General features: G+C 40.3%; 1 protein-coding gene and 1 pseudogene across 1 annotated transcript; both read right to left on the reverse strand.

Moving 5' to 3' along the window:
- Positions 1 to 854: 854 nt before the first annotated feature.
- LOC115751684 (sugar transporter ERD6-like 5) lies at positions 855 to 6220 on the reverse strand. The gene is given in 19 exon segments (XM_048280979.1): positions 855 to 1101; positions 1197 to 1311; positions 1377 to 1436; positions 1543 to 1596; positions 1687 to 1746; positions 1832 to 1894; positions 1979 to 2022; positions 2101 to 2185; positions 2251 to 2331; positions 2420 to 2512; positions 2705 to 2769; positions 2857 to 2932; positions 3016 to 3081; positions 3176 to 3241; positions 3589 to 3648; positions 3741 to 3830; positions 4064 to 4126; positions 5941 to 6051; positions 6054 to 6220. Coding segments are annotated over 19 exon segments (1416 nt in total). The 5' UTR covers positions 6096 to 6220; the 3' UTR covers positions 855 to 979.
- A 3334-nt stretch (positions 6221 to 9554) lies between these two features.
- Positions 9555 to 15121, reverse strand: LOC115751688 (annotated as a pseudogene).
- Positions 15122 to 15443: the final 322 nt, after the last annotated feature.

Consider the following 15443-nt stretch of genomic DNA (forward strand, 5'->3'; position numbering starts at 1 on the left):
GAAGGCATAGTTAAGCGTTGAATTTAAGATGAATGATTTAGGTAGGGTGAAGAAAATCCTAGGCATGGAAACTCGATGAGATCAAAAAAGACAAAAGTTGTATCTTTCCCAAAAAAGCTAGTTAAGAAGGTATTAAATCGTTTTGGCATGAAAGATGCCAAACTAGTAAGCACTCATTTTGCTGCTCACTTTATATTATCAGCTAGTTTATGTTCACATATTGATGAGGAGATAAAATATACATAATTTCCTCCACACTCTTGTACATTTGATAGCCTTATGTATGCTATGGTTTGCACTTAACCCCGACATTTCACAAGTTGTTAGCGTGGTAAGTAAATATTTATCATGCGCAGGCAAAGTTCATTAGCAAGCTGTAAAGTGGATTTTGAAATATTTGAAGGGTACTTCTAATTATGGTTTAGAGTTTGTAAAAACGGGTACTCTTTACATGATATGTTGATTCTAATTGTGCGTAAAAGCAACTGCTTTAGGGCTGATTCTATAGCACAATTTTGGTGATCCATACAAGAAATTACAGGCTGATTGTCCGTGGTCAGTAACAAACAAATACTTTGGTGTAATTTATAGCAACATTAATATAAAAAAATGAGGTGGCTGGTGACCTGTTTATCCAGTTATATACATGAGTAGCTTCGACAAAATTGAATTTTTAATCCGAAAAGTACCGCTTTCATTTTACTTGTACTAATGGCTGCCAAATTTCTGCTGTACTATCGATACCCAGTTATACAAATTTAGGTGCTTCAACTTGAAATTACCGATACACAAACCGGTCTGTGTAGTTTACCTTCATTAATGGAATGTATTACTATGGAACTTCTCCTTTTTCTATCCTCCCCGTTTTCACATTGCATTTATACTTTGCAACAAAAAGCCTCCTGTCAGCCTTCCTAACAGTGCTGCTTGTGTTTGGCTCGTACCAATTCAAGTTCCAACACCCTGCGGCTCATAATCATTAAAGAAAATGGGCAAGTGATGCTTGCAGTTCTTCCAATGCTCGCCCCTTGGTCTCGGGGACTACCTTCATGGTGAACAAGACCGTGAGACCGCATATGCACGCGAATATGAAAAATGTCCCTGAAAGTAGCACAATCCAGATTAAGCATAGATGCTGAATATATCACACACACAGGAGGGCGCGAGGGAGAGAGAGAGAGAGAGAGAGTGAGTACCAGGTGCACTCCATTCGAACATGAAGTTGAAAGTATAAGTCACAACCCAGGAACAGGACCAATTGGTGAATGTCACCAGGCTCCCGGCTGCCCCTTTGATGTTTACAGGGAATATCTACAGAGAACATATTCACTGAGAATAATGATTTCCAAGTGCAAATGTAGACTTAAGCCATGTACCTCAGACATGATAACCCATGGTAATCCCCCCATGCCAATTGAGTAAGCTATGGAATACACCTACATGAAATGGTCATCTGTCAGCAATATTCATCGGAATGCGTCATTGAGCAACGATTCAAGATGAAAAGAGACAAGGAAAAAAGGCACTCTTACAGGGACTTACAGTAATTGCTACATACGCCAAAATTGGCGTCACTGCCTTCCAATGATTAAGGTCCTGGTTCAGCAACAGAAAAATATCAGGGAAAAATAAGGTCACTTAAAAACATCGAGAACCATGAGTAAGGATAGTTATTGTTCACGAAACCTGAATCAAGAATGACAATCCTAGAAGAATGCAACTTAAGGACATCCCAGCTGAAGAAATCTGCAAATAAAAGCTGGGTTCAGGTTCAGTATCTAGAAAAGTGTTCTCTTTAAGGGGATTATAGCAAATTTTTAATTTTCCTAACCATCAGAAGTGGTCGTCTTCCGGCTTTATCAGTCAAGATTACGCCAAGAGCAGTTGCTGGGATCTGCAAAACAAGTGTAGAATCTTTAGAAAACACGATGAAATAACAAAAAATTCGTCTTTCACCGCAATTCTAGATATCTGGTACCTGGATAATAGCTATGCTTCTGGTACCAAAGCTACTTGAGAAGCCTGCCAAGATAAAATATTAAGATGACCAAGCCTTCATTATCAATTAAGTTACTAATGTATTTAGCATTTGATTTTTACCAGCTGATTCAAATATGGAGCCTGTATAGTAGGCAAATGCATTAGCCCCACCAAATTGTTGAAGCGTCATCAGCCCAACTGCTATCTAATGCTTTGACAAGATCAGGAAAAGAATCGCAAGCAACTTGAATAATTTGGGGGAATTCTCACCATAAGTGGATGAACATATCGTCTTTGGAACAGATCCAGAACTCTAGACTGAGACTGCCGTTCAAACATCTCTGTGTGGTCCTGTAAGAAAAAGTGAAATGAGAGCACATCATTGCCAAAATATCAAATGCTTCCAAATTATAAGAAAGACATGCGAGATTGAGATTACTCTGATATCGGCTGCTTCCTGAGTAATACTGACACCTTTGCCTCTGAGTCGCTGTAATGCAACTGCAAACTCCTTCTCTTGGTGGACTACTACCTGCAAGTGACTATCTGCTAGTTATATTTCGTAAATTAAAAAATGCATGGTCTTGGCTTCGTCATCCAGTTCTATGATTCTACAACATTAGCAAATCCACACAAGGGTGGTCAACACCAATTGGATTATGTTTCAGATTTTGATTGCCATTGAAATTTTAATACCTGTGCCTCAACTCCACTAGCAACTTACCAGCCATCTAGGAGACTCTGGAACAAAGAACAAACCCAAAATTTGTACGACACAGGGAATTACACCTGAGGATGAAATCACCAAGAATGACCTCCTGATATTTTTCCAACTTATTCATTACATAACATAAAAAATGGGAGCAGAGGGACTACTGATCAGAGCCAAGATGCGCCAGGAGACAATGGTTCCAAGAAAGTAAATCAATGAAAATCCACAGCATAACATGAACTGCAACAGAAGCCAATTTTGTGTTGGTGAGCAAATGAATTGTCTAGACTCGTTCAATTTCTACGTTGTCCAAACATTTTAACCTGATTGAATGCCGTGAATGCTCCCCGGACACTTCTAGGTGTTATCTCTGCAATGTACACAGGTACCTGTTTGGAAACAAAGATAATGATCAATAGCACGTTGGCAGCGTCCACTTCTAGAAATTTATTAGGACAAAACTCCGAATCTCCCTCCATATACCACGTAACATATAAACCCAATGCCGAGCCCGTTTAGCAGTCTCCCAATATCCAGCCACCAAGCATTCTGCAGATTAATTGGATAAACCATTAAGTGCTTGCACTCTATCTCACAGCCTAAACCATGAATTGATCATTCACATAAATAGGACGTCCTAAAATTTTCCTTGCATCTTCGCTGGAAGAAAATCAATTGAATGAACCGTGATCCCTTAACCAGCTAGGCAGATAGTTTGAAGTGCAAAATTTCACAAATGCAGTGAAAAATCACAAAAACATCTGACAGGACCGATATCTGATTGAACTCATCCATTGATGAGCATGAAAGGAAGAAAACGCAATTTAAAATGAAGCGTGTTTATTTTGTCATCAAGGAAGAAAAGTTTCCGAAGAGGCCAGAGAAAGGGCAGGAACCTTGGCATATGCTATGGAAAGCCATCCCGCAGCACAAACTATTTGAGAAAGCCACATTGCCTGCATCAAGAATACATGAGAATCCCTGTAATATCTGTCGGGTTCTTCATTGAGCTTTTGAGAATGCAATGCAGAGGTAGAGGTTCACTTACTCGTCTACGCCCAATCAAATCTGTTACCCTCCCATTTACCAGAGCTGCTATTAGGCCTCCAACTGTTATTATTGAACTGAAAAGTGAATACTGCAACAAAAAAACCGAAAAGGAAGAATGTGAATAGAAGCTTTGATCCAATTTCCGTTTTCTCCATTTGGTGTCACTGATTCAGATGTCACTTTCAGTTAGTCTACTAAATCCCATGCGTTTTTTCACTTGAAAAAATCTTATTTGACAGTATAATGATGGAAATCAATTAGTATGGCGGCTGATAGATGAACAATCTTAGAAATTTAGCACGAATTCTTGAGAGGACTTGCCGCTGCTGTGGAGAGGCCCAAATCCTCCATTATGCCTGACTCAGCTGGTGAAGAATAACCACTCTGCATTGCAAAATGATACCACCAGTTAAGGGTACGTTCTACTTAGTGGCTGCTAATCTTGTCAGGAAATGCAGCGAAAAGCACAATTGCCGAGAAAATTCCGCCACGGATTGAAAAAAAAAAAAGAATCAGGCCAAAAGTCAGTTTCAAATGGCATCTTTCTCACAAATGTGAATAAAGTAACTAATGAGGATCATCTGACATCTTTTTTGCATACATGAGTTTCATGTCTTGTACTCGAGTGTTCCTAAATTAGCTACTTGCCTTATCGTGGTTCGAGTTGATATTATTACATGGAAGCACGGTAACAAGTATCGGACTGTCTGACTCGAATTAGTACGTTCTAAAATAACTAGGTCATCTAATGCCTTAGTATCAAGAAGAACATGACACACAGGTGCTTCTGGAACATAATACACCAGCTATTAGGCACCAAAAACAGTAGCAGACAGTAGACACACATTCATGCAGTGTAGCAGACACAGATCTCAGGTTGCATTATCTTACTTACAGCAAGGCCAAAATGAAAACCCATATTTCACTTGAAAATACAATGTTGACCAATATGTAAGAAAAAACAAATATGGAAAAATCCAAAAAAGGGCCTGAAGTCTTCATATTTTCTCAAATAAGGGCCCCAAGTGAATCTTGTTTCCAAAAAGGGCCCGAAGTGACATGGTACGTTTCAATTGAGGGCCCGAAGTGGTTATAATATTTCAAAAAAGGGTATGGCCTGAAGGGCGTTTTCGTCATTTCACATTTTAATTTTTTTATTATTTTTTCCTTTTTCCTGATTTAAAAAAAGGTTTTGCACAGGCGGGAGGGCTGCCCCTCCCGCTTGTGGCCGCCGGCCCACCGCTGGTGGAGGGTCGGCGGGCGCGGCGAAGGCCGACTAGGTCACCGGCGACCCTGCCGGTCGGAGGCGAGGGCCTCTGGCCCTCGCCAAAACAGGGAGAGGGTCGAGCCCTCTTCCGAATCTGGGCGAGGCCGGCGGTCCCCGCCCGGATCGGGGGTCACCGGCCGTCGCCTCGTCACTAGTGGGGGGGTCGCCCGGTCAAGGCGACCCCGGCCCGATCCCGGGCGATGGCTGGTGACCCCCGATCTGGGCGGGAACCACCGGCCTCACCCAAATCCAGGAGAGGGCCCGACCCTCTCCCGGTTTTGGCGAGGGCCAGAGGCCCTCGCCGAGGCACCGGCAACCCCGCCGACCTATGCCGCCCCCCACCTACCGCCCTTCGGCGGTGGGACAGTGGCCACAGGCGGGAGGGCTACTCCTCCCGCCTATGAACATTCACTTTTTTTTTTTTTTTTTGAGGAAACAGATCACAAAAGCTATAATAAAAAATTAAATAAGTAAAAAGACTAAAATGCCCTTAAATCAGGCCCTTTTTTGAGAATTTATAGTCATTTCGGGCCCTTATTTGAAACGGTATTCACTTAGGGCCCTTATTTGAGAAAACATGAGGACTTCGGGCTTTTTTTTGAAACAGTGTTCACTTGAGGCCCTTATTTGAGAAAATATGAAGACTTCAGGCCCTTTTTTGGATTTTTCCCAAAGAAAAATTTTGACCAAGTTATGTGCTTCTTTCCTCTTGTCATTTCCTACCAAAATATTTCAGTAGGACTTGAAAGAAACCGTTACACTGCCTACTTGGCAATCATCAGAATTGTAATAAATAAATAAATAAACACCGTGATTGCAAAATTCACCTCTATTTCAACACAGATGTGGGAAAAAAAATGAGAATCAAGAATCATAAAAAAAATAGAACTGATTTCTTGGTGATGAATCTAAAAGTTGATGCAGTACTCACAGCACACCCAGTAACGAAAGAGCCACTAACGGCGACGAGAGTGCTAAAAACAACAAGTGGCGTGACTGCAGGATCGCTTGAAGACGTGACGGAGCTGCCATGACTGCCATCGGCAGAGACTTCTTCGAGAAGCAGAGGACTTGTCGGCCGTCCATCTTCTCCTAACCGTTCTCTCTCCAAATCTTTCATTTGAAAGCTCTTCGTGGTAAGTCTTCAAGGAATGAAAACTGGCAAGATGTAGTCGTGGGTGAGCGTGAGAGCTGAGTAAGATGGTGGGGACTTTCAGAGGCAGAGATAGAGAGCTCCAAGTAACTGACCCCGCTGCATGATTAGGTTTCTCCACTGTAAAGCCTCCTCTTTGATTGATCATGAGAGTAGTTGCTCAAATTGTGGTAGCTATAGCGGCAATTCACGCATTTATGGACGATGGACGCTACACCAAACTGCCAGTGCTACCTATCCCACAATATTTTGGAGTATAACTTGAGATGAGAGAGATAGCACAGAGGGATACTCCTAAAGAGTTGAAATCAAAGACTTAGATAACAAGCAGCGTGGGGACATTTTAATACTTCCTCGCACATGCAAACCAAACTGATGGCCCGTAGAATTGATAGATAAGAAACTTCACAAGCGTTTGTCGTTGGCCATCAATTCCCCAAGCCTGATGCAAAGCGCAACTTCATCGCTGTTTGGAAACTTTGGTCCATGTGACAATCGCGATCTCGGTCTTCTGGTCGAGCTGCGAAATAAATCTCGGTATTCAAAAACCCGGAATGGGGAAAAGTACACTAGAAGTGCCATAACTTTTATACGGCGTTCACTTGAGTGCCATAACTTTCAAAACGTTCACTTAAGTGCCATAACTTTTAAAAATCGTTCACTTGAGTGTCATGTTGACATAACAACCAGAAAAGGCGACGTGGCAGTTGGAAAAGTTACTATAGACGCCGAAAAAATTACTATAGACGCCGAAAAAGTTCTTGTAGCACTCAAGTGAACGATTTTGCTCCGATGTAGCACTCAAATGAATGATTTTTGAAAGTTATGGTACTTAAGTGAACGTTTTGAAAGTTATAGCATTCAAGTGAACGCCGTACACAAGTTATAGCACTTCTAGTGTACTTTTCCCTCCGGAATGGATCCGGAACTCTTCTTTAGGGAGTGTTTGTCTGAACGAAAGCATTTTACACGAATTAGTTTTCTAAACTTTCATGTGTTTGGTTTGCTATAAATGATCAATTGGTGGAAAACCATTTATGTTAAAAAAAAAAAAAATGCACGCATGATGTTAGGAAGATGAATTCTTTAACCTGGGAAGGGGAAAACATTTTTCTGAAAAGTAATTTCTCGAAAAGTGTTTTATTTTATAGTGAAATTTTTGTTGAAACAAACACACCCTCGGTGAGGTAAAATTAAGTTAAATGATAGGGTTATTGCCACGAAAAATCCCAAATAGGTACACCTATCACAAATTTATTCCAAACTAATTTTTTTATCACAAAAAACTCCAAACTGGTATATTTGTGATAAATTTATCCCAAACTAATTTTGTGACCACCCAAAACCTCAAATTGGTACACCGGAGACAAATTTACCACCTCTTGATTTTAGTTAAATTAAATTTATACCATGAAAAACTCCAAACGGGTATACATGTGACAAATAGAGGGTAAAAATCCTAAATTGGTACACCCGTCAATTGCTATGTGTTATCTAACTCAGCAATTTGACAGTAAAATTTAGCGGAAAAACCCCAAACTGGTATATCTATCGACTGCTACGTGTTATCTAACTCAGCAATTTGACGGTAAAATTTAGCGAAAATTAACAGAGCGTAAATTTGTTACACGTGTACTAGTTTAGGTTTTTCATGGTATTAACCCTAAATGATATGTTTTTATGGATGTTATTAATCTAAGTAAATATTCTTCGGTTTTGACATTTAAAAAATGGCTATGTATGGATAATAACGAACAGAATTCGGTATGTAACGCGATGACGAATTCCGACATAACACCCATGAAAACATCATTATTGAATGACGAATTCAGACATAACACCAATGAGATCATCACCATCAAATGAAGCTACGTAGAGTAGTACAGTGATCGACACAATCGAGTTTAAGTTTTGAACAAGAATGATAACAATGGCTCTTCATGAATACCTGGTACAAACTGAAAAACCTGAGTGCGCAGGCGATACCACCTGAAAATGAAATCACTCTGCGTTCTCACCTTCATTTGAGTATTAGTTTTACTAGATTGGGTTAAATAAAAAAGTGTGTAAGTAATATAAGTCGGTTCAGGTCGGGTATAAGCCACTATTTTTTGTCAAAATGTGTCACTAACTTTGTATTGCATGTAAATGGATCAGTTTGGATCTAACCATTTTCGATCTAACCCCACCCGTATCATGTCAAAATGGGTCTAATTCTCATTGATTGCGACAGAATGTCAAACTTCGAGAAAGTGTGGTCAAGTAACGCTGCCGATTATTCTGCTCTTAGATTATTTTGTTGCCCATGTTATGTTCTAGTGAGCGATGGTAAGCTCCCATGGGAGGGTAAGAAAGTGCAGTTCCTAGGTTATGCACAGGTGAGTGAGCTTACCGACTATGGTGTCCAGATTTAAACTCAAACGTTATTAGCAGAGAAGTCACATTTAACGAGTACCCAATATTTCTAGTTATGAGTGATTAATGTAGTGCTCGTACGGATGGTGTTCAGCTTGAGGTGAAGTTACAACTCGAAACTCCCGAGGTGGTGGGTACTAGCGAGATAATTGACACAAATGGTGCTTATGAGGTGGAGTCGGAAGAAACAATGATTGTTCTAACTACTAATATCAACATGGTATTTTTTCAATCTCTTGACAGCTATGGATGCAACAATGGTTTCACTCTATTTGTGGTAGAGGAAATTGTGCCCGAAATTCATTGTAGAGTAGTTAAAGGTGCAGGTGTCTTTGGTGTTCTGATGAGGTTCATAGTTATGGCGAAGTTCAAGTGCGGCTTAGACTTGGAAGATGTCTGTGACGGTTGAGAGAGGCTGTGGAAGAGTAGTAGCGGATTTCTAATTCCAATGAAGCGGTTGTGACATGGGTTAAACATCGAGCCAAGGTGGAGATTGTTAAAATGTGCCTCGAGTTTGAGCCAAAAAAAAAAAGGAAACTTTTAATATAGTTCCGGGACTAAATTGAACATGTAGAAAAGTCGCGCGACCACTTTGAACAAATTAAAAATTCATGAATCACATTACATATTGGGCTAAATTTCAGAAATCATATTTAACAAATTAAAAATTCATGAATTATATTGCACATTAAGACAAAGCTCATGGACCATTTGTGTCATTATCCCTTTCATACAAATGTCCACCAAATTTGATGAGACCAACAAGACGTTGACTAAGGTGACAAAAGATTCTTGGTTCAAACCTTGTTGGGAGCACGCTTCATGTGTAAAATCCGAAATTGGACCAGGGATGACGGCGAGTAACTGATTAGGTCCGCCCGGGAACGTGGATTTGTCCCGGTCGGCGGAACCTGGTCTGGCAGTCAAATAGAAATAAAAACTTGACTAGTGCTCGGTAAAATCAAACACTCAGCAAATGGACAAGCAATACACAATGCTTTTGCTCTTCCTTTACGCGTTGCGATTCATTGTTTGCAATCAGGAACGAAATGTCGATCCTACGAGCGTCCTTCGATATCCCAATAGGCGCAATTGCAATGTCTTTAGACTAAATAGAAGATCACATTACTTTAACTCACTGCAGAAATATGAACAAGCGATGCTTGCACTTCTTCCAGGGCTTGCCCTTTGGTCTCAGGCACTAACTTTGCAGTAAACAGGATCGTTAAACCGCAAATGCCTGCGAATATGAAAAATGTTCCTGGAAAAAGCAAAGTACAGATGCAAAACAACTCTCAGATGGTGCATCTAATTTGCCCATGCAGCGTCACATGTGCTTTGGCTCCAAACTCTGAGATCATACTACTACATAAACCAAGTCGACAGAGACAGAGAGCATACCGGGCGCGCTCCATTCGAGCATGAAGTTGAAAGTGTAGGTCACGATCCAGGAGCAGGACCAGTGGGCAAACGTCACCATGCTTCCCGCTCTCCCTTTTACATTTACTGGGAATATCTACGTAATGGGCAATCAAAAGCAGTCAATAGTCCGTTGCATTTAGTATTAGTCATCATGAAATTCACCAAAAAAATTGACAATTCGCACCTCGGACATTAGAATCCATGGCAGTCCCGACATGCCAAATGAGAGAGATACAGAATATGCCTGATTGAATTCAGTAACTTCAGCAAAACTCACCACATGGTTATAGACTAGGATTCACTAAGCTCTGGAGCAATTATTACCAAAACAGCTAGGTAAACCAAAATTGGAGTGACGTCCTTGCCGAGATGTAGATCCTGTAGACAAGGGGTAACAAAATGACAGAACAGAAAGTGAGTTGAAGTCATCAGAGCCCCAAGGGTACTAGTGGTTGATTTAGTGATAGTAGAGCTAACCTGCATGCAAAATAACAATCCTAGTATTAAACAGCTTAAGCACATTCCAGCAGAAGAAACCTGCAAACCAAGATTAAGCTCAAGCTCAAGCTCAATTTCAACTTTCAGGTGATTTATTCCTTTTGGAACCAAAAATGAACGAGTTTCTTTTCCTAACCATCAAAAGTGGTCGTCGTCCAGCTTTATCAGTCAAGAGTATGGTAATTGCGAGTGCTGGCATCTACAAAACATGTCAAACTACTTGTAAATGCAACGTGTAGAATCAATATTTCAGGATAATATTTCATAGTCGAGTATCGGGAAATTCTACCATAGAAAAACAGCTTACCACGACAATAGCCACGCTCCTGCTGCCAATGCTACTTGAAAAATCTGTCATGGACAAAAGTTTGTTGTGATTATTTCTTCACACTTCCTGAAGTAGTAGAGAAGCCATTACCAGCTGATTCAAAAATGGAGCTTGAATAGTACGAGAAAGCGCTAGCTCCACCAAACTGTTGAAGCAGCATCAGTCCAAGTCCTATCTAAGCTTTGAAATGAATAGAAAATGTAAGTCCTCACTAGACAGCACTGCATATAGATGTGCGTAGAAATGTTTATATGCATTTGAAGGAAAGCTCACCGTGAGTGAACGAGCATATCTTTGTTCAAACACATCTAGAAATCTTGACCGAGATTGCCTTTCAAAGGCTTCTGTGTAGACCTGTGAGATTAATATGAGTTAAGAATGTGAAGTCCTAGAAGTCATCGGTCCCTGAGGGGAAAAAATAAGCTTTTCCCCAGAGAATTGTGAAGGGAATGAGAATTAACTCTGATGTCAGTCGCTTCCTGCGAAATATCAGTGCTTTTGCCTCTGAGTCTCTGTAAGGCAGCTTCAAACTCCTGTTCTCGACCCACTTTTACCTGTAAATTCGTTCACATAAGATTGCATAGTTCTTGGAAGCTTAGTAGTACAACTTTAGATTTAATTTTCTTACATAGGAGATTGTCACTTGTACACAACTACTGCAAAATCCTGAAGGAACTCACCAACCATCTAGGAGACTCCGGCATGAAGTGTAAACTGAAAATTTGTATTACACCAGGAATTCCACCTGAAAAACAAAATGCAAAAGGCGACCTTTTCTTTTATTTTCTCAACTTTCTTAGCAGGAATAAATGTTAATAGGGAATCCCAGACACTACCGATCAGAGCCAAGGCACGCCAGGAAACAATAGTTCCAACAAAGTATGTCAAAGAAAAGCCACAGCCTTGCATGAACTGCATCTCAAGAAAAATAGACCAAAAGGTAACATATTGGCAACATAAAGCAAGCACATTATGTTCCAAGTTTATTATTACCTGATTGAATGAAGTAAATGCTCCCCGAACATTTTTAGGTGTTATTTCTGCAATGTATACAGGTACCTGATGGGCAAAAGAGAGGTGATGATTATCATGGTTCACATGAGTGTACCCGGAAGTACAAAGTGCGTATTACCACATAGACCGTGACCCCAACACCAAATCCTATCAATGCTCTTCCAGCATAAAGCCACCAAGCATTCTGCAAGGCAACATGTAGGGTACAATTAAGTGATACTGAAAAATATTGGAGCCGGTCAAATTCTGACAGAACTTCTCCGAGCCTGGCAAGTGCTGCCTGCGTTCTGCCCACCAGATTGCAATGAACTTAGATCCAAGAGATAGTAAAACGGAGAACAGGAATTGGGCATGGAAATATGATGCGACCCCTAGCATCAAATTTTTCATATGGTTGGTTCTTCACAGCAGTATTGCTACAAGGCATCTGCTTGCTCACAGTGGCATGAATGTGCAAGATGTGTGTCCCTTGTGTGTTAGGTGAGACAATATTTCATTTGCTAAGAGATTGTCCTTTCGCTCAGAAGTCTTTCTACTGTTGGGAGATACAATAAGTCCTTAAGGAGTGGATTATGGATGTGAGTAATAAAACTTGGTACAGTAGCCCTAGGATCTCTTTGAGTACTGTTTTCTTTATGGGATTGTGGGTTCTTTGGATATATAGGAATGCTGTTGCTTTCAATCATGATTCTAAACTAACTTGGCATCTTTGATTAGATAAAGCAGGGGAAACCTGCTGCATTTACAAAGTATAAACAATGCTGAAAGAGATCCCAATCAGGATCAGAATGGGAAATTCCACAAGCTGGCAGGTTCAAATTGAATTCTGATGAAGCGGTGGAAGTGGGTATAGGAGTTGCTGGAATTGGTGGCATAATAAGCAATGATGAAGGGGAACGGGTGAAGGGCCATACTCATTGTTTAAGAAAGACTTCCGACTTTTGCTGTGGAAGTGTGGGCTATCAAGGGGGGACTAACTATTGCATTCAAAAATGACATCTGGAGATTGAATCAGATGCCAGTAATGTGATATATGCTTCGCAAATTACCAGTGCTCACATCTCCAGTTTGAGCTCAATTTTGTACGAATGCAGGGGTGTTTTAGCTGAATCGCGGCTGGGAGCATTAAGCATGTGTTCAGGGAAGAAAATCACAGTGAGGACAAGCTAGCAAAGATGGGATTGATGGGATCTTAGGGTATATTTACCTTTGATTGTATTCCTTCTGTACTAGAAACTTTGGTTGTATTGGATAAGCAAAGAGCTTTATCCTCGGTGACTCAGACTGCGCGTTTTGGAGTATTTATATAAGCATGTTTCTACTGGAAAAAGGAAATTGCACCCGTTGAAAGGGATGTCAAGAAACTTAAAACTTTTTTTCTGTCGCCAGCCAACTTAAACATACTTCTATAGCATATGAGAACACGATCATGTAACCGAACAGCAGATACAGAAATCAATATCTTCCCTGACCACACCGAACTTAGGAAGTTACTGGTAAATTCTCTTTAAAGCATTTCCCGTTCCATTTGCTAGAAGTCGAGTTAGATTACACATGTTGGCCACCTATAAGGCAAATTTGGAGAGGCAAGAGAAAGGGGAGGAACCTTAGCAAATACTATAGAAAGCCATCCAGCTGTGGAAAGTATTTGAGAAAGCCACATCGCCTGCATCACAAGATACAGTAATTGAAATTTGGTCCAATGGAATTGTGATATTTTACAAAGTCAATAGCTCTTGGAATACTTACACGCTTTCGACCGATCACATCTGTTAGATTTCCACTTATTAAAGCTGCTATTAGTCCTCCCATTGTCAGCATCGAACCAAAAAGTGAATACTGCAGCATAAGGAAGATAGGGGAAAGATTTATACAGAGAATCTGAATTGTAACTGGCTGCACTTATCCCTCTGCAGTCCTTAATACAAGATATGCTCTTGAAGCTTATCGATTAAGATACAGGGTTAATGTTATATTGTATGTTAAGGAACAAAATGCAAAGCAATTAGGAAAATAATGAGAAGATTTGAATTTAGATGATAGATAAATTAACTAAAACTTTGCAGCAATCATGCCATCCTGATCCTATCTCAGCAATAAGCTGCATACGTCCAACCCATACAATAGATTCTTCATTCCCGAGGAGAAAATTAACTTACCGCCGCTTCAGAAAGTCCCAGGTCTTCCATTATGCTTGACATAACTGGCGACGAATAACCCACCTGCGCAGTGAATTGCTCGCCACTGTCAAGGTGCCTTTTGAGTGAGAGTAACCTCGTCAGGAAATACAGCTTAAACTGAGGCAGCACAATATGGTCAGAAAGAAAGATTTTGGAGTCAAATTGAAAGGCAGCCCATACGCGGGCTCCTAATTCCATGCTTTCTTTTTCCTTTTTGCCTGTTTTCCTGATAATGCGATGGAACTCGAACACTCGATTACTTCCCCAAAGGTTGTGACAGCCCCAATCCCATGCGAAGGGGTTATTACAAGAGCACAAAATTCCAAAATAATGCAGACTGTGTGAGATTTTGTGAGATCACTGCCAACTGTTTTGAAAGGTTAAGCCGTTAAATGAAGGTGCAATGTATTATTTAAATATATTAACAACATGCTAACCAACTTACTTTTTATCTTCTTAAGATTAGATATTCATGAATTGGGGAAAACCATTACAGAATACATCTTTATGACGATGAATAGAAAAAACATTACAGAGAAAACAAAAACTTCATCAAGACAAGTGATGGCTCATATATTGCGTTGGAATGCATTGCATGGTTGGTGCAGCACCAATACTCACAGCGCATCCTGTTACGAAAGACCCGCAAACAGCGACCAGCGTGCTAACAACGAGAAGAACCGTAACAGAAGAATCACTGGAAGATATAGAGTCGCCGTGATCGCCACAATTTGAGACTTCTTTGAGAAGCAGAGAGCTTGTTGAGAGCCCATCCTCTTCTAGACTCTCTCTCTCCATGTCTCTGTATTTTCTATGAATAAGAACTGCCAGAGATGGAGGTGACAAGACTGAATCTTCAACGAATATGAAGGAAATCAAAGATATGGACTATTCTGCGTGTGATAGTATGACAGAGACTTTGCATCAGAAAGTTTTGGAATCAAAGAAGTAGACTTTTGCGCGTGTAACAGTACGACAGAGACTTTGCTTCAGAAAGTTTCTGGCTTAAGGCTTCATAACTATAGTATGTTCCATTTATACGTTTGTTCTTTGCTGGAACGCGTGAATGATTGCTTCTGATTATTTCCAAATGCTAGTCTCTAGGATATTGAGCTGAATCAACCTGCAACACAGGTTTAACTTAATCAACCTCTCCAATTACCTAACCGGTGAGCTACCGTAATTCCAAGCGCTTCATCCAATCTGCTAAACGTAGATGTCAACCTGGTAACAGTCTAATTAACACAAAAAAAAAAAAAAAAAATTGACACGTTGGAACACGTTATTTAATACTTTTATATTCAGCGGTAAGTTTTTTCTTCTTCTTCTGTTATTGATCCACGTTTAGATTTTTTTTTTTTTTTTTTGCCAGCTAAGTTCATATATGACCGAAATATATATATTTTTGATAAATTTACATTTTT

This window comes from Rhodamnia argentea, chromosome 6, assembly GCF_020921035.1.
Source record: "Rhodamnia argentea isolate NSW1041297 chromosome 6, ASM2092103v1, whole genome shotgun sequence".
NCBI lineage: Eukaryota > Viridiplantae > Streptophyta > Magnoliopsida > Myrtales > Myrtaceae > Rhodamnia > Rhodamnia argentea.